We start from the raw sequence: 17,802 nt of genomic DNA on the forward strand, positions 1-17,802 counted from the left end.
TTTTATGACGAGTCAATTTGCCACGAAAAATGAAATTTGACTTTAACGAGTCAAAAATTAAACTGATTTATTATCATATGTATCCCAATTTATTGGAAATTGATTTAATTTTTAACGATCAAATGATAGCTATAGCTCTTGTAATTTTGAAAATTGGAGAATTAATTTATAATTTGTTGTAAATCATTTATATATGTAAAATTGACGTTTGGAAACTATAACCAAGAAGAAAAGTTTGGTTTGTTTTATAGGATATTAGTAAGAGTGTATGCGTTGACCTCGATTTTATTTAAAATAAGGTTTAATTGAGAGTTATATAAGAGATTATTTTCAAAACAATACATTTTCATTTTTAATGGAAACTTATTCTTCTATTTGATTATATTTTTTGACTCTACGTATTGATTTTGGAAATTTTATATATTTTTTATTTTGAAAGTCCAATTTTTTTTTCGGTGTGCATCATAATATCTAAAAGTCTAATGAATTCTGATTAATCTAGGTTGAATCGAGTATTCAACAAAACATGATAATTAACACCTTTTCCTCAACAAGACTCAAACCTATAAAAAGAGGGTGTGCACTCGGGTTCATGCCACGCAAGACAAGGATAGTATGATGTTGAGCATATGCCATTTACGTATTGTGGTCTTTAGATGGCATTGCCACGTCTTAGCTCGCTACGTACATCCGATTATACGACATGAAAAGAATTTGTCAAGTCCAAGCAATTCCCTCGAAGTCAGTCTGAATTTCTCGTCATAATAAAAGTCAACGACATAGAACCCTAAATGAAATTTGCCAAGATCATGTGAAGGAGCGTCCGACCTAAATATAGAGGGCGTGCATGGCGCCGGATAATCGTACATGCAGTACATAATTTTCCTCACTTGTTTGTGCGCGGGCATATCGATCACTAACTAATAAATAGAATCCTAAATGCCAGCGACGCAGATTTATAAGCAAAATTTGAAAAGAATACGTAAAGGACCATTATATTCTTTTTTTCGAAATTCGAAGTTCTCACCCGTTTACACATGGAGCGGGCTGATTGATCAGTTATTGATAGATAATAAATAGAATCGTAAACGTCAGCAATATAGAATCCTTAGCAAAATTCAAAAAGAATACATAAAAGGAGAATCCGACCATTATATATCCTTCATTCGGAAATCCGATTCTCTCTATCCAAGATTCTACTCATAATCGATTGGTAAACTAATAAATAGTATACCCTGCACGCTGCCACCGCGCGATCTCGCCCCGCATAAGGTAGGAGATTGGAACCCACGCGCTGCAGAGGGCGCGCGTGGCCTGGACAGTAGTAGTATATTCTTCCTCCTTTTGTTTAATAAATCTTCCGAAGTCCCCAGCATTTTTCCAGATATACTCGTTCCATCCATAAGTAGGAGAATCCTTGGAATGAAAAATCTCATTTCTTTAACTCGATAAAGGATTTAGTACTTTTTTTTATTTGTGATGAATTATACAAAATATTAAAAATTTTATCCGTAATATTAAATATTTAAATTGAAAGTAATAATAAAAAATACTTGTACTAATTACGATAATTAAAAGTATTAAATATTTTAATTGAAGTACCGAGCGCTTGAACTGAAAGTATCAAATCTTATACGGTGACTCGATATCATGACCTTCCTTGGAATTTCACAAAATTCAATTTAATTTTTCGGTGTGAATCTCAATATTTGAAAAGTTCAATTGGATCTAATCCAGTCGAGAATGATCGACCCATTAAAAGGTAAAGATTCCTCACTGGATTTTTTGCATTTACAAAAATTCAAATTCGAAATCTTACTTAAATGGAACAAGTATCGAATCACTTAAATTAAGCCAAGTTGATCCAATTAACTATGGACAATCATCGTCATCATCGTCACGTATCTCTCCATTTACCCGAAAAGGATTTCTCCTTCATATAATTTTATCCGGCGTCTCTGCTCACAAGCACATCACTTCCTTCCTTCCTTCCTTCCTTCCTTCATTCCCCTCTCTCTCTCTTCCCCAACTCCCATAGAAAAAATACCAAATAATCAAACCGTTTATTCTCTCTCCTAAGCTGAAGGAACAGCCCCGAAAAAGCAAACCGACAAAATAAAAAAAAAAACCCATAACGCGGCTGCCTCTGTTTACCAAGAAAACCAGAGAAAGCTGTCCCTTTTCCCTGTCTTCTTCGCCGGTGTTGCTCCGATTCTTGACCCAGCACAGAGTCTGAAACCGCCCACGGTTGGAGGATTCGTTATAGATCGCGGGAGTTCAGGTACGGTCTCTGGGGGTCTTGATCGGGTCGGGTCCTGATCGACCCGGGAGAATCCGGGTTCTATGGTCTGCTCGGCGAGGGGAGCTGAGAATTGGGTCGGTGAGAGTTTAGGCTATAGAGAGGGATAAACACACGGGGAAGAGTTTCGTCTCGGGGGTTTGACGGATTTTGTGGGGGGTTTTGAGTTTTTTTGTTGATTTGGTGAAGCTTTTTTCTTTGTTTGTTGCTTTGGATGATTACAGTGGGGAGAGAATGTGTAGGTGTAAGGTTGTGTGGGGGTGAGGAAGACGGAGGGATGGATGAGGAGATGGAGCTTGAGGAGGGTGAGGCCTACTCTTACCACAACGACGACGACGACTACAACAACAATTGTGATGAGAACAAGTATGATGATCGCGTTGACCCCGATGTCGACTTCTCCTACATGGTAAGGCCGTTTTCCTCGAATGGAAGTTCGATTCTCGACGCCCTTGTAGTATTGTAGATCTAAGCTTTGGTTCCAGAGGTTGCTATTAGTTGTTTATGTTGCAGGGGAGTGGAAGGTGGGATAGTTATTCTACCTTGAGACAGATTGGTTTAGTGTAGAGAAGTATAATTTCTGTTGATTAGACTACGAGAAGTTTCTGCTGATGTTCTCCCGTACAGTGTCTTGTTATTGTTCAGTTTAATTGCTATTGATTACACTGCGAGAAGTTTCTGCTGATGTTCTTGCGTACAATGTCTTGTTATTGTTCAGTCAGAGGTTAATACAGAACCGAGGATATGGTAATGAAGAGTTCTTTTCAACTAGAAAACAGTTGGCCAGTAAAAGAAAAGGAAAAAATTGATAATATGCTGTGTCCCTTAGAAGTTTCTATAATTGCTTCTTAGGTGGCTTTTTCATCATATTCAGTTTAATGATCTTCACAATGAAGAATTTTTCTTTTGAAAAGGTATTTATATGGTAGGAGAACTCAAGTTCATAAAATTGGAAGGTCTATCAAGGAAAGAATGAGATAGAGGATCCTTTCAGGTGTAATACGATAGTCTATCTCAATAATTGTTAGGTGAAATGCGTGAAATGCGAAAATCTATGTGACATCTTTTTTGATGATTTGTGTATGTCATTCTATTCTTTCTTGCAAAAGGAATGCTTAAATATGTAGTATTATTGCCTGCAATCTGCATTACTGGAATTGACAAAGTTGATTAATATTTCTCCGAGTCTGAATTTTTTCGATGCAATTTTGCGTGTTATGCAATAGCCAAAACCAAAAACATCTGAGGCTGGAGGCAGATTGCTAAGTAGAACAAGTGCACGCAGATTGCTAAGTAGAACAAGTGCACGATCCGAGTGAATAAGTATTGCTTTCTTTTTAGGATTACTGCAGGCACCTTCATTTTTTTTCCAATCAATGATGGCCCATTCTTGTATGCTAGTAAATTATCCAGCTCCTTCAGTGTCTTCGAAGGCTCGAAAATGTCATTCCTCTCTCTCTCTCTCTCTCTCTATGTTTTTTCTATTTCCTCCCCCCCTTTTTGAGAATCAAAAGACCTTCTTTCCAAGTATATGAAATTGATGATTCTGCTTTTTATATTTGAAGGATGTGAAAATTCAGGATGTGCTTGGGCACTTTCAAAAGGACTTTGAAGGAGGGGTTTCAGCTGAAAATCTTGGTAGGTCAAACATGTCAAATTCCTATGTATGTGCGTATGTATTCATCATTTCTATCATAATCTTGCTTAAATATATAATTTTTTTTTTCTGGTACCCCTTATTTTGCAGGAGCTAAATTTGGTGGATATGGTTCATTTTTACCTGCTTATCAGCGGTCCCCTGTTTCGTCGCGGCCAAGATCTTTGCCAAGTCCTTCACTTGTGGAGGTATTGACGTTTCTCTTAACTTAGTTTTGCATTTAGTTTTTGGAGGTACTACAGTCTTACATGATTTCTTCCAGCTATTCTTGGTCTATTTCTTTTTCCAATAATTGAGTGTTGGAATACATTCAATTTAATTATGATTAGAAATTTAAAATTTAAGGTTAAATGGCTTTGTTTGAAATCAGGGTCCCTGTCACAGTGCTGCGGTTTCAGTGGCTGCCCCTGAGTTGCAGAGACAAGGGTACGTTAAGACATCCAATGCTGCAATCTCACGGAGCAAACAACGATCCATTGGTTCTTCTAAGCAGGAGAAGTGCATGCCGCCACTTCGCACTGTTGAAGATGAGAATAGCTATGAGTCTGCGGACAGAAAGTCATCCTCCAGTTTTCCTGAACAGAAGATGCTAAAAGTCAGGATAAAACTGGGCTCTTCTGATAACCTGTCGACACAAAACAAAGCTTCGACGCAAAACAAAGCTGCACTATACAGTGGCCTTGGTCTTGATGCTTCACCATCTTCCTCATTGGATGAGAGCGCCTCTGAAAGTGAAGGAATGTCCTGTGGTCCCATAGAGATGGGTTTCGACTCTCCCACTAGCATCCTTCAGGTGATTGATCTGGTATTGCCATTCTGTTTAGTTGCAGAGAAATGTGCTCGTTGACACGTAGGATGACATACAAGTTTCATTAAAATACTTAGTAGGTTCAACAAGCACTTGTCTTTATTGTCTTGAAAGATTGAAGATAGAACTTGAACTTGAAGTCTTGTTTTCTGCATAGAAAATAATCAAGCCGGAGGCTATTCTCTCAAACCGAACGGGGTCACTATTAATTTTTCCCCAGTCAGAGCATAAGTTGAAGTATGCTTACTAAAATTGTCTACTTGGAGCAGATCATGACATCATCCCTGTTGGATGGAGATCGACTTCTTTCGCCCTTGTCTGATGATCTTATTCACTTCACTGAGAAGGAGAAACTACTGCAAGGGCAGAAAAGCAAAAAGTTGCCTGATGAGAAGATACCAAAGTTGGTGCAGAAAAAAGATGCACCCATGGGTTTAAGAGGCTGCAGTAGTAAGAAGTCCAAGAGGAAAGAACTGGACATTGACTCACTTGCTTACGAGGATCTTATCTCAAAGACTTTGGAGCTTCCGATTATCTCGGGTGCTGGAGGAGATGAAACTTCTGCTAGAGTCGAAAGCATTTCGAAACATGGGAAAGAAGATTTAAGCCATTCTGCATGGAAAATTTTAGAGAACGAGAGGAAAACTTATGAACCAGAAGCCAATTTCCGTGCTCCAAGGGAGAAGAATGATTCAAGTAGTGAAAAAGCCTCTTTGAAGAGGAAAAAGAAGCTCAAGGGAAGTCAAAATGAAGGAATTCAACTTGCAGATCCTGTGAAAGAGAGCTTGAGTGGTGCTTCTTCTGTGCCCAAGAGTAAGAAGAGCATCAAGGAAGATATTTCAAGGACTGTGAGCGAACATGGTGAATTGAAATCGAGGAAGGTGCCGGAGAAAGGCAGGGATATATATAGAGGTTTCTTTGGGGAAACTGAGCAAGAAGAACAAAAGCAATGTGGAATGATGGGACCAGACTCTGGAAATGGTCAGGACTTTGGCCCAGTTGATAACAACACCAAGTTGAAGGAGAGAGCGGATGATGATATAACTGCAAAGGCATCCACATCAGAGATGCATCGCGATGCTGCTCCAACCGTTGCTCCTCCTACTTCTGTGGCACCTTTTGTGATTGAAGAGAACTGGGTGTGTTGTGACAAGTGCGAGAAATGGCGGCTTCTGCCTATTGGTAAAGATCCTAAGAGCTTGCCTAAGAAGTGGCTTTGCAGCATGCTTGATTGGCTGTAAGTTTCTTTTACTTCTTTGGCAACGCCTTTTCATGAGTTTCATATAGTTGTTCAAGGATGATAAAGAACTAGATATTATGCTTTGCCTATTTGATGGGTTAGCATGGTACGGAGCAAAAGATCTGGATAAGTGTGACATTATGCCTCCATCCTCTATTCGCTGATTTACAATTTCGGCAAAAAGGCTATGATTGAGTAGAAAATCAGGACTTCAAATATATAGCTACCTTAGATAAGACGATCTAATGGCAGTTCCAACCCACTAGTTATATGTAAGTTTCGGCCTTGTTTAGTTGATTAACACAAACCATCCAATGCTATATCTGTCTTATATTTATTTGCACTCTAACGTAATTGCATTTTCTTATATTCTAGGCCTGGGAAGAACCGTTGTAGTGTCAGTGAGATTGAGACAAATGCTGTTCTATCACAGTCCTATGCCCCTGCTCTGCCTTCTCAGAGCAACGTGCCTTTGAATTCTGAAATGTCGGCTTTACCTTCTGCTGCCACTGTGGGTAATCCCACTCCCAAGGCTCCATCTGCTGGGAAGAAGAAACACCACATCAAACAAGTAGTTCATCCAAATGTTTCGGGCGGCCCCACTGATTCTGTTCAGTCCAGCAAGTCCAGAGAGAAACAGAAAGCTTATGAACGCCATTCTGATGGAGGTAACGTGTTTCAAACATAGATTTATTACCTCCTCCTGTGTTGGAATATTACTTTTTAAGCAATAATAATTTCGATTTATTTGTGCAGGTGATGCCGATAGCCTAAGATCGTCAAAGAAAGTCAGGAATAGAGATATTCAATCTGCCGATGAAGATTGGAGATCTGCTGGTGCTGGTGGGAGTACCAGCCGGAAGCATGGGAAGAATGCGAGTTCAAATGAACGAGCCCATAATTGGAAGCCTGATTCCACTGATGAAGTGCCGGTAAAGCAACGAAGAGAGTCACTGGAAAAAGGTAATTCTGATTCTGGGAAGTCTGTCTTGAAGAAGAGGATTTGGGAGGGAGACAGTGAGGATTACACCAGAGATTATGATGAGCATTCAGTACGAAAGAAAGCAAGAGTGTCCAAGATTGAAGGGAAGGATTCCAGTGAGAAATGTGGCTCAGATGGTATGACAAATTCTACGAGAAAGGGAGCAATCGATCCGCGGCGTTCTGTGGGCCCCACCAAGGCCAATAAAAGTAAAGGCAGCTTCCAGGAAATAAAGGGCTCTCCTGCAGAATCGGTTTCTTCCTCACCTTCGAGGAGTTCAAAGCCTGACATTGCCTCGGTAGTAAGAAATCTCGTAGATAATGAAGATAAGGAGAAACGAAATTCCAAATACGAAGTTGAGGCTGATAAAAGAAAGGCTTCTGATGTTGAAGCGAAACCTCGGGACAATGAAAGAAAGAGAGTAGAGGATGAGAATAAATCTGCTGGGAAGAACAACCCGGTCAGCAAAACTTATGGTAATGACGAGAAAACTTCGAGAAGGGGTTCCTCTAGCAGATCTGACCATACTGGAGATGAGACCCGAGTCAGGAAATCAAAAGCATTGCCTCCCTCTGGAGCAAGTCTAACTGAAACACCTCATGTTTCTACAAAACTAGCGTCTGGGCCCCCTAAAGTAAACAAGGCCTCGAAACCATCAGAAACGGTTGTTACTGCGAATGGAACCAGGCACCCAAGTGAACGAAGAGAATCCTTCACTCAGGCCGCTGCCAATGCAATCAAAGAAGGCAAAGATTTGAAGCACATGGCTGATCGCGTTAAGGTCAACTTTTTACTTTATTTTTGTTAACATTCTTTCTTCTTTTCCCATCGACCCTTGCATTGCTGGCAGTTTGCTAATTAGTAATTACAACAAAATCCTCTGCAGGCCTCGGAGTCAAACCTTGAAAGAACCGGGCTCTACTTCCAGGCGGCTCTCAAATTTCTACATGGAGCCTCCCTACTAGAATCAAGCTTCAATGCCAGTTCGAAATATGCAGAGATGGTTCAGTCAGAACAAACATATAGCAGCACTGCAAAACTCTGCGAGTGAGTATATTCATACATTAATCACTATTTGTAATTCAAGTTATTTGCTTGTCCTTTTGGTCGTCATTTTCTTCTCAAAAATTGATAGATTTTGCGCCCACGAGTATGAGAAATCCAAGGACATGGCATCTGCTACCTTGGCCTACAAGTGCATGGAGGTAGCGTACATGAAAGTGGTCTACTCGTCTCAGAACACTGCCAACAAAGACCGCCATGAGTTGCAGACTGCACTTAAATTGATTCCTTTAGGTAATTTTATCACTTCAATGACCTGGAACTCAATACATGTTAAGGGCTGGCTTGCTTATGGAAAAGTGTCATAAAATGTTCAAAGTTTTCAGAAAAGCGGGATAATATGCTTGACTAACTCAAAATTGAGAATACCTTTTTTTTTTGCTGCCTTTTTTTTTCTTTTTTATCTTTTTAATATAAGAAAAACTGAGGCATAAGCTTATTTTGGTACTATGATGGATAATCAGATTCATTATCTTCTTATCCTTTGTTAAGATGTTAAAAGAAAGTAAAAGGACATTCCTTTAAAGTGCTGGCAATATTTTCACGTAAATGTCTTTCTTTCTTGCTTATCAAATGCCGCATTTTGATTGGATGAGATATATTAAGCCACAATATCAATGCAGAGAAACTCACAGTGCATGTTTTTTGAAAGTTCATGCTTTAAGCTATGTCAATTTGAGAATCATCGAATATTCTTTGAAACAAATGTATAGGAACATGCATACAATAGGTTTGTGTGTTGTGCTCATTTTGATGAATTTCAGGCGAGTCTCCTTCTTCCTCGGCATCGGATGTAGATCATGTGAACAACACTGCAGCTGCGGACAACAAAGCTATTACTTCCAAGGACGAGACCCCTCGGCAAGTTGCTGGAAGTCATATCATAACTGCCCGAAACCGACCAAACTTTGAACGGCTGCTGAATTTCGTAAGTAAACTTTGACACCTGTAATTTTTATAAAGGGAAACTCCTTGAGTCTGTTTTACTTGCAGAAATTTTTTGAAATATCTTTTTGGTTGAAGAGCTGGGAAGAAATGCCCCCATTGACGTGAAATAAAAACCAGTGCTCATGAAAAACGGATACTCCACTTTTGTTATTTCTGAAGGATCAGAGCAGTAATTTTTATAATTTCCTGATATCTTTTATTCCACTTTCTCTTTTATTTAAAATATTCATTCGCAAAAAATTGCTCTTGTTTTCGATGGGTCTCAGCGCACTACTGTTCATAGTTAGGTGACATTTGTAAAATATAGGAAAGGAAGTGAAAAATAGTGTTGTATCTTATCTTGAATGTCGGTTTTTCTTTTTCACAGACGCAGAATGTAAACAGTGCGATGGAGGCATCTAGAAGATCAATGGCTGCGTATAATGCTGCTGCAAATTCAAAATCCGGAGATGCCCAATACAAGGAAGTAATCTCTCATATCAAACGGGCCATTGATTTCAACTTTCAAGACATTGAGGGCTTGCTCCAACTAGTCCGTATAGCAACAGAAGCCATAAGCCGGTGAAAATCGTGGATCTGAATTCGAAATCTCAAGGTCTTCTCTGTTTTGTAAAACTCGGGAAAGTGAGAAAGGAGATTGATCCCAATCTTCCCTGTGCTGACAGTTACAAATTTTAAGAGGTCAGCTATTTTAAGATTTCAAATGCAAGCTCTCTTTGCGCACATCATTGAAAAGGTTTTTTCCTCTCGTGCTCATTGATTTGGCTCTGTTGTCCTTCTGCAGTGTAAATTACTGCAATAAACTTTTCCCGCTTTCAACTGAGGTCCCCAAAGTCAAAGGCACACCGACAAAGTCTGAGTATCGCCTGGTTCTGCTGGTTCCCGAAAATATCAGGTACCAATAATTTTCTTTGATGGACTCATAATATAAGATTTAATAACTATTTTCCTTTTTCCGGATTAAGTTTGTTCCCTGACCGGCGAAGATATGAAGTGAAAATTTGCCATCTGAGCAAAATTTAGAACCACTATTGCGTTTTACATGTGTGGATCGAAAGTGTTATGGAGTCCTCTTGTATTAAAGACTGATGCCAACTTATTCGGTTTCAGGTCAAGAGTGACCGAAACGAAGGTGGTGAGAGGGGCCTCTTGAGGACGGAATAGTCAACAGTTTTCGGCCATTAGTTATTGTACTTCCTGCAGATTTTCTTTTAGCGTTCACCGCCAACAATAAGACATCATGTTCCCCCAGTATATATAAATGTTCCCCCTTATTTTTGGGGGAAATATAAGTTGTATAGCCCCAACATTTGTAAGTGATCAATGAGGCCTCTTGTATTAAATAAGATTTTGTCATGTCTGCTGATGTATCGAGGGCCAATTTGTCCTGTTTAAGTTTCATAGTAAATTCATGTCCAGAGTTTTTTTAACTTTTTAGGACCATTGCCCCAGTGTTGGCTGACTGTAAAATTAAAGCTGTAGACTCTCCAAGTTGAATAAATCATTCGTTCTTGCTAGTTTTTTACATGTTTACTCTGAGGAAATTATTCTATTGTTGTGGTTGAGATCAATTATCTGCTGACCGAATCGGGATACTTACGACTCGCAGAGGACATGACTGACGCTTGAGGCATATGCAGGTTTTCATTCTAGAAAATATTAATTATTGTGTTGCACATGACTGATCCTTGATATGGATGTAGTTCTCTTGCTCACGAGGTTGCAAGTCTCTATTATTAAATCAAAAGTCCGATATATATAAGAATTCGAGAGTTGTACGTCTTTTGTATTCTGGTTTTTGGCAATGATGGGGTATTTGATAGCAAGTAATTCACACTAAGAAGTGCCAAATTATCACATGAAAGGAGTGTTTTTCGCCACAGATTAAAATGTCATCGATTGTGATTTGCTTGCCTCGACTTAATGTTGCAACTTGATCAAACGTTCTACTCTGCACAATGTTTCGTAGCATTTCTTATTTCTTCAAAAACAAAACACTAAGGAAATTTTACAATATATAAGGTTTAGTGGCATGCAATGCCACTTCACCGACAAAGTCAATGCAGGACTAAAAAGTGCATGATCCAAAAGTAACGGTACTAAAAGTGGATAAAAGTTTATACGTGGACTAATATTTAAAATGTACAAAAGTACAAGGTCCAGTAAAGAAAGTTTTAATGTCTGAGATTCTGTCTGTCTTCATCTTCTTCCCTGGGCTTCTTACCTGACAGAACCTTCAGCTTCCATGGTCGATCCTCTGAAGCAGAACACCGGAAGAACACCGAGCCCTCTCGAGCAGCAGGAAGAAGGAATTCTGATTCCGATTCCTCCGGAATGGGATTTAGATTCCACAACCTCAATCCTATCTACAAGTCCTTCGTCTCCAGAATCCATTCTCACTCCCTCAGGAACGCCGGAGGCAAGAAGAATGTCCTGATCCCGCCCCTCGTCAGCGTCCATCTGCGCGACCCATCTTCCCTTTTTCACGGAAAGCCTGATTTCTACGCAGTTCCGAGGCGGTGGCACTTGGGCCACTCCCATTCCCACTCCCACTCCCACGATCACCACGAGCACCTTCAACTTTCGGGCAAGGAGGGCGAGAACATTTTCCGGCTGGGGCTCGCCGCGGACATTGGCCTATCCGCGGGAAAAGCCTTTGTCGGGTACTTGTCCGGCAGCACTGCTATTATCGCTGATGCTGCCCATTCGGTCTCAGATGTGGTACTGGCATTTTGATTCCCCTTCTTTTGCTGCTTTATTCCTTGAATAGCTATTGAATATTTAGTTTTGTTTTGCGCAAAAAAAAAAAAAAAGATTGAATTTTGATCTTCCCTTGCTTTTCGAGTTTTCCTGTTAGTGCTTGAATTCGACAATTGCACTGCGAGCTATGGAGAAACTTTTGCTGTTGTTATGAATTAATCTGTTGGATGGGCTGGTAATGTCTTAGAGTGAAACCTGAACTAGAGACGAAACTTTGCCTCGAAGGCTTGTGTACATTATGTATGCTTATTTAATCATGAACAGGGCAAGTCTGTCATAATATGAATTGCCAGTCTTCCTATCTAAATAAAGGTTATTTCGAGTGGGATTTTGTGCACATTTCTTTGACGCCATATCAGAAATTGATCTGTTTCTTCCGTATTCAATGATCGGAGGAATAGATGAAGATATGTGCCCATTGAGAAATCTTTTTCCTGTCAACTAACAATTTTTAGATTCCGGGAACTATAGCTGCAAGGCTTACAGGGAGAGGAACAGGCTTCAAAGTACATAAATTTCTTTAAAATGGGGTTAAAAAATGAGTAGAAGAATGAAAGAGAATCACTTTCTCAGGTGACTTTCTCGTAATTCACGGGCTGAGGGTCATTTTTTTATGACTAGTATCTGAACTTTTTGGTCTTAAATGTTGACCTGAAAACATTTGTTTTATTATCCTTTGATAAAGTCAATAAGTGTTCTTGATGCATGGATAGTTTACTCTGTTTCTATTCTCTCTAAAGTAAGGTTTTACTGTCTGCAGGTGCTTAGTGGCATTGCTCTGTGGTCATTCAAAGCTGCAAAAGTTCCTAAAGACAAGGAGCATCCTTATGGTGACTGTACTTTCTCCTGCATTTCTCCTGTCTAAAACTGTATTTTCACGCATGAGTTGTTGCCTTCTATTATATAGTAAATAAATATGAACGATAACTATATTGTTAGTAGCTTTCTTTTATTTTTTATTTTATTTTATTTTATTGTACTTGTTTGTCGAAGTATTTAGATTGTGAATCCATCTCCATCTTGAATGACATGAATGTGAATGCTGGAGAACAAGCTTGAGGGAGAGAAGTGACTAGTGAACTAGAAGAATTGCTCTTTTTATTGTTATTGTCAATATTCTTGGACATCAAGCTTTTTTTTTTTTTTTTTTATAGGATAAGATCGTTAAAATCTCTTCTTGATGCAGGGCACGGTAAGTTCGAGACGTTGGGAGCACTGGGAATATCTTGTATGCTCTTGGCTACAGCTGGTGGTATTGCATGGCACGCTCTCGACCTTTTAATGGTACAATATCTGTCTTACTCTCTTTCATGAAGGATAGCCTGATTTTCAAGAATTAGATTGATTTTCTTTCCTATACTGATTTTTTTTTTGGGGTGCAGGGACTGCTGTCTTCATCACATGAAGTTGTAAATCATTCTTTGATGCATGACCACATGCATGGTCACAGTCATGGAGGTCATCACCATGGAGTTGACATGAGTCATCCGATTTTGGCCTTGAGTGTGACTATTATCTCCATATCTACCAAAGAAGGGTATGGAGAGAGAATTATCATATCTATAAATGAAGAATTATCTTTGTCATTTTTGTTCTCTTCTGTTGCGTCAAGAAAGATTTATTAAAGACCAGGGTGCTAATCTCTGTATTGTAGGAGTAGAGTTGCTGTTGCTAATCTTTGTGATGTAGGAGTAGAATTGTTTGAACACATGAAAAGTCGATATGGTATAAACCATTTGACATCTGTTGATTTTTTTAAACCTTTTTCATTGCCTTTTCTGCTCTTTTTTTTTTCCCCTAGGCTTTATTGGATAACAAAACGAGCTGGGGAAAGACGAGGCAGTGCACTGATGAAAGCAAATGCATGGCATCATCGTGCAGATGCTGTTTCATCACTAGTTGCTCTAATTGGGGTAGGTAAGCAACTTTACAATTGGATCATCTGATCTGACTGATGGCCCATAAGTCACCGAGTACCCTCAATCTAAGTGTTCATTTACCCTGAAAGTTAGGGACTTGGAGCATCAGACCTACTTAGAGCATAATAGAATTGAATTTGTAAATGAGCATTCCTTTCAGCTCTCAATGTTTCAGATTTCATTGCAAAGCAAATAATCAGTTTTTATTTTTTATTTTTAATGACAAAAGATTTGTCTCACATCCAATATATATGTGGTTATGCATTGTAATTTGCAGAAGATGCAAAATTGAACATACCAAGCTCCGTCTACGCCCATCATTATATGATGATCAATTTCTTGTCAGCGAGATAGTTACTGATCAAGGATAGTTCATTAACCTCAGGGGGCTCTATACTTGGAGTGAAAATTCTCGATCCACTTGCTGGGCTTGTTGTGTCAGGCATGATCTTCAAAGCCGGTCTTGAATCAGGTTACCAGAGGTATGATCTGCACTTGCATAAACTCAGCACTTCTTTATATCTGTATCTCAATTAACTTGTTTCAATTTCGCATACTTTGCCGCTAAAGTTCCACAATAATGGCTACAGAAATCTTCTATGGGTCAAGAATTATACCTGAAGGGATTTCGCTTTATGTTTCTGAATTTTCTTTATCAGCGTCTTGGAGCTGGTGGATGCTGCAATCCCAGCAGAACATCTGGATCCAATAAAGGCAACAATACTTAAAGTTGAGGGGGTCAAGGTATACACTTTGTTCTTATTCTTCATCTTTTATCCTAATTTCTGGACTATCCTTAAGCATCAGTGCTGCAGTGATTGAATTTATCTTTTGAGCTCACATATCTCTTTCCAGTCTCTTTATCCTGATTTCGTGATTAGTTAGTTTCAATTTTGATTCTGTATGTATCTCTCGATTTCGTCTTTAGTCAAAGTCAATATTATAACCTCTGATTTTAGTCTTGGGGCCACAGTAATTGGTCATATTAATTGCAAGCCCATTGGGCGAATCTGTGTGCTTATGGTTTTCATCCATCAAATTGTCCACGGCAATTTGAAGGTGTATAGCTTTTGGGTGGGGTGTTTAAGAGGCAAGTCAGATAGTTGGAACTGAACCTATCCATTCAACTAAAGTTTAGTTGTTTTGCTGAAATGTCATTAAAGCAATGAGTTAGCAGGTCTAAATATGAGGATTTCGTGGAACAAGCAAAAATATGGAAGATGTCCATAGAGTTAAAGTAAAAGTAGAGATATTCCGAGGATTTCGTGTAACACGCAAAAACGTGGGAGATGTCCATAGAGTTTGAGTAAAAGTAGAGATATTCCGTGTAGTTAGCCTGTCCTTTGAATTGGATATAATTCAGACGTGTGTTGACAAGATCTCTATCTTTTGGCCGTTCAAATACTTCCCAGGGATGCCATCGCCTGAGGGGGAGAAGGGCAGGTTCTTCTCTCTATCTCGATGTACACATTGAGGTAATTTCTGATGGTATATTTCATATGTCCTGCTAAGATTATCTTTGGCATCTACTATCAGCTATTACTAAAGATACTTTAATTCTATTGTTTTATGTTCAATAAGTGATGGTAATTGGTTTTTTGACACAGGTTGACCCATTCTTGAGTGTTAGTGCAGCACATGGAGTAGGCGAAAATGTTCGCCACCAAATCCACAAGTGCCATCCTGAAGTGACCGAAGTTTTCATACACATCGGTACCCTCCACTGCTCTTATTATTTTTTATATGTATAGACACATACCCGAAGAATTTCTGCAGAATAACAAATAAACTGTTTGTTCTTATGATTTTCTTTTTTCCTTTTTCAAAAATTTTGTTCTGACCCTATAGATCCTTCGACTTCACAATTCTTTTCAAGCACGGAGGACAAGCAAGTAATTTTAGAGGGCAGTGCTGACCACAATAAAAATACTTACCTGAATGATAAGGAGATAGAAGCTCTGATTCAAAGCTCGCTGGCATCGAAGTTCTCACAGGTAACTTGTTTATCGTTTGAAGGTTGGATTTGATATATGCAATATGATGTATTCTCATTAACTACTACCTTTTGCATTAAACATGATTTAGAGAACATTGGAACTTAATCTGTACGAGATCAAATACACTGGCAATGCACAACAATAACCAAAATGTGATAATTACCATGGAATCATTTTATATTTACTATAAGTTTCCGTCTTATAAGGATTATTAATCTTTTGAAAAAATGAGAAATGTTTCAAAAATAATTTCATAAGTGTTGATAATTAATTTATTGGTGATCATTATAACATGCACGTGAATGAAAAAAGAAGCGTAAGTAACAAGTAGTTTTCAGTCGTTATTGAATAGTCTTTTTTCTTTAATATATATATTTTTGGAAATACTTTTTGAATAAAAATAAATAATGTTCGAAGAAAACGATGTAGAATGCTCGGGATAAATAACTAGTTATGCTTGAAGATAAAATTTTGAATGAACAATGGGTTTGTCCTTTTGACTTTAACCTCCTCTCAGTAAATGCTGGAGAAAGAGGAGAACAGTTAAATGAATACAGAGGAGAACAGTTAAATGAATACTTCCTGCTGTAATTTTCTTCTAATGCACGTATAAAACTTAAGCTCATTTAATAAGTCCCTGAAAGTCTTGAGAATCTGAGCATAACATGTATATATAACATATGCTGTTCACATTTATAACATGTAACGATTTGCAAAGTGCGCACTGTTTCTGTTCAGGAAATGGCGGTTCAGCGGATCACACAACACTTATTGCCGGGAAAGGTTCTGCTTGATGTTGAGGTTTCCATGCGCCCAGACATGTTAATCCGGTAAGAATCTAATATTGTTCTTTTCCATTTCTTGCTGAAGCCCTTGATTTTCGTTCATCATCGTACTCGAACAAAGTCTAAACATTGTCATCTTCCCTGTCTTAGGGATGCAATGGAAGTAGCCAAACAAGCCGAGCAGGAATTCTTGAGGACTCTCCCTAGCAACTTTCAGGTGAGCTTCCAGCTACGACTAAGGCAACACCCGATCCTGCAAACTCAAGAATGATCTTGGAAAGATCTTAGGACAGCGGAGAAATCCAGTAGACCACATCACCCAAGAGCCATTTTCTCTTTTGGCACTTGATACAAGACAACAATTACGAGTACATATATATTCCCTGGAGAAGGGACAAACATCTTAGCTATGTTTTGATCCCAAAATATCAAATGGATCATTTCTGGGGAAGAAAATCCTGATGGAGGGAGCTCAGGGAATAATCATAGAGCTGCTTCAGTTATAGATTCGTCAAGAATGTTAACTGGTTTACTAATCAATTTTTGCTCCAATAATTGGAGAAATTCTCTTACCGAATTCCCGTTATCAGAGGAAAGTAATATTCTCCATGGCAATTGTCTCATCAAATCTTACGCTTTGTCTGATACATATGAAGCATGTAAAGCTATGGAAGAGTAAGGAGGGGCATCAAATTTCTAGTTTGGTTTGCCATATTAAGTAATAGTTGTTAAAAGATACTGGTAATAGTTGTTAAAAGATACAGTGCCTTGGACAGAACATTGAGCCGGAGAAGCATGAGTTGATGGTTTACTGGTCCAACCGGACCATACTCTTTTTTTTCAATAATAAAAATAAAAATGGTACTCATATTATATTCAGGGAAAATTTTGATAAATAATAATAATAAGCACACAACAATTCAAAGGGATTCATGTATAATAAAAGAAAATGTTTCAATCCTCCAAAACACGACTAATGAAAGAGGCTGAAGATGTGTGTTTGGTTTGTGTAAGGTCCCATAATCTGTGTAACTAGAGGTTTGTAGAGCCGTCCATCGATAACGAATTGAATTGTGCATTCTCCATCCTTTAATACGCATTGACTGATATTGATGCCGCTCACTAGTTGCGACAGCTGGGAACCGATTGATTCGATTCAATCAGTTCTAATATCCCTGAGTGAGATGGCATCATACCACTTCATTCATCCAACTAATTTGGTGGAATTGAAAAATGGAAAGGATGAAAGCATTTGTACATATTTCAAACCTCACCATAACCCCTCCTTCAAAATTCAATTGCCGAATGAGGTATATTCAATCCGCCACAATGTTAGACATTGTTC

The 17,802-nt window shown here is 38.7% G+C and overlaps 2 protein-coding genes across 5 annotated transcripts; both read left to right on the forward strand.

Annotated features, from left to right (window-relative positions):
• Positions 1–1,975: 1,975 nt before the first annotated feature.
• Positions 1,976–10,523, forward strand: LOC116188485. Of its 3 annotated transcripts, none has more exons than XM_031517876.1 (14): positions 1,976–2,281; positions 2,524–2,708; positions 3,865–3,937; positions 4,047–4,144; positions 4,327–4,749; positions 5,034–6,001; positions 6,380–6,672; positions 6,761–7,767; positions 7,873–8,033; positions 8,122–8,282; positions 8,813–8,976; positions 9,364–9,677; positions 9,781–9,891; positions 10,107–10,523. In XM_031517876.1, exons 2-12 carry the CDS (start codon positions 2,577–2,579, stop codon positions 9,559–9,561), a joined length of 3,678 nt encoding a protein of 1,225 aa, XP_031373736.1. In that variant the 5' UTR covers positions 1,976–2,281; positions 2,524–2,576; the 3' UTR covers positions 9,562–9,677; positions 9,781–9,891; positions 10,107–10,523. The 3 variants fall into 3 exon arrangements, with proteins under 3 accessions (XP_031373736.1, XP_031373737.1, XP_031373735.1); XM_031517877.1 differs by having other exon boundaries at positions 2,542–2,708; XM_031517875.1 differs by having other exon boundaries at positions 1,976–2,708.
• A 682-nt stretch (positions 10,524–11,205) lies between these two features.
• On the forward strand, positions 11,206–17,085 carry LOC116188486 (metal tolerance protein 2). Of its 2 annotated transcripts, none has more exons than XM_031517879.1 (12): positions 11,206–11,717; positions 12,517–12,592; positions 12,943–13,040; positions 13,139–13,293; positions 13,558–13,673; positions 14,061–14,157; positions 14,335–14,419; positions 15,088–15,150; positions 15,283–15,388; positions 15,524–15,669; positions 16,411–16,502; positions 16,608–17,085. In XM_031517879.1, exons 1-12 carry the CDS (start codon positions 11,331–11,333, stop codon positions 16,726–16,728), a joined length of 1,542 nt encoding a protein of 513 aa, XP_031373739.1. In that variant the 5' UTR covers positions 11,206–11,330; the 3' UTR covers positions 16,729–17,085. The 2 variants fall into 2 exon arrangements, with proteins under 2 accessions (XP_031373739.1, XP_031373740.1); XM_031517880.1 differs by having other exon boundaries at positions 12,517–12,586.
• Positions 17,086–17,802: the final 717 nt, after the last annotated feature.

The sequence above is a fragment of the Punica granatum genome, chromosome 8 (assembly GCF_007655135.1).
Source record: "Punica granatum isolate Tunisia-2019 chromosome 8, ASM765513v2, whole genome shotgun sequence".
NCBI lineage: Eukaryota > Viridiplantae > Streptophyta > Magnoliopsida > Myrtales > Lythraceae > Punica > Punica granatum.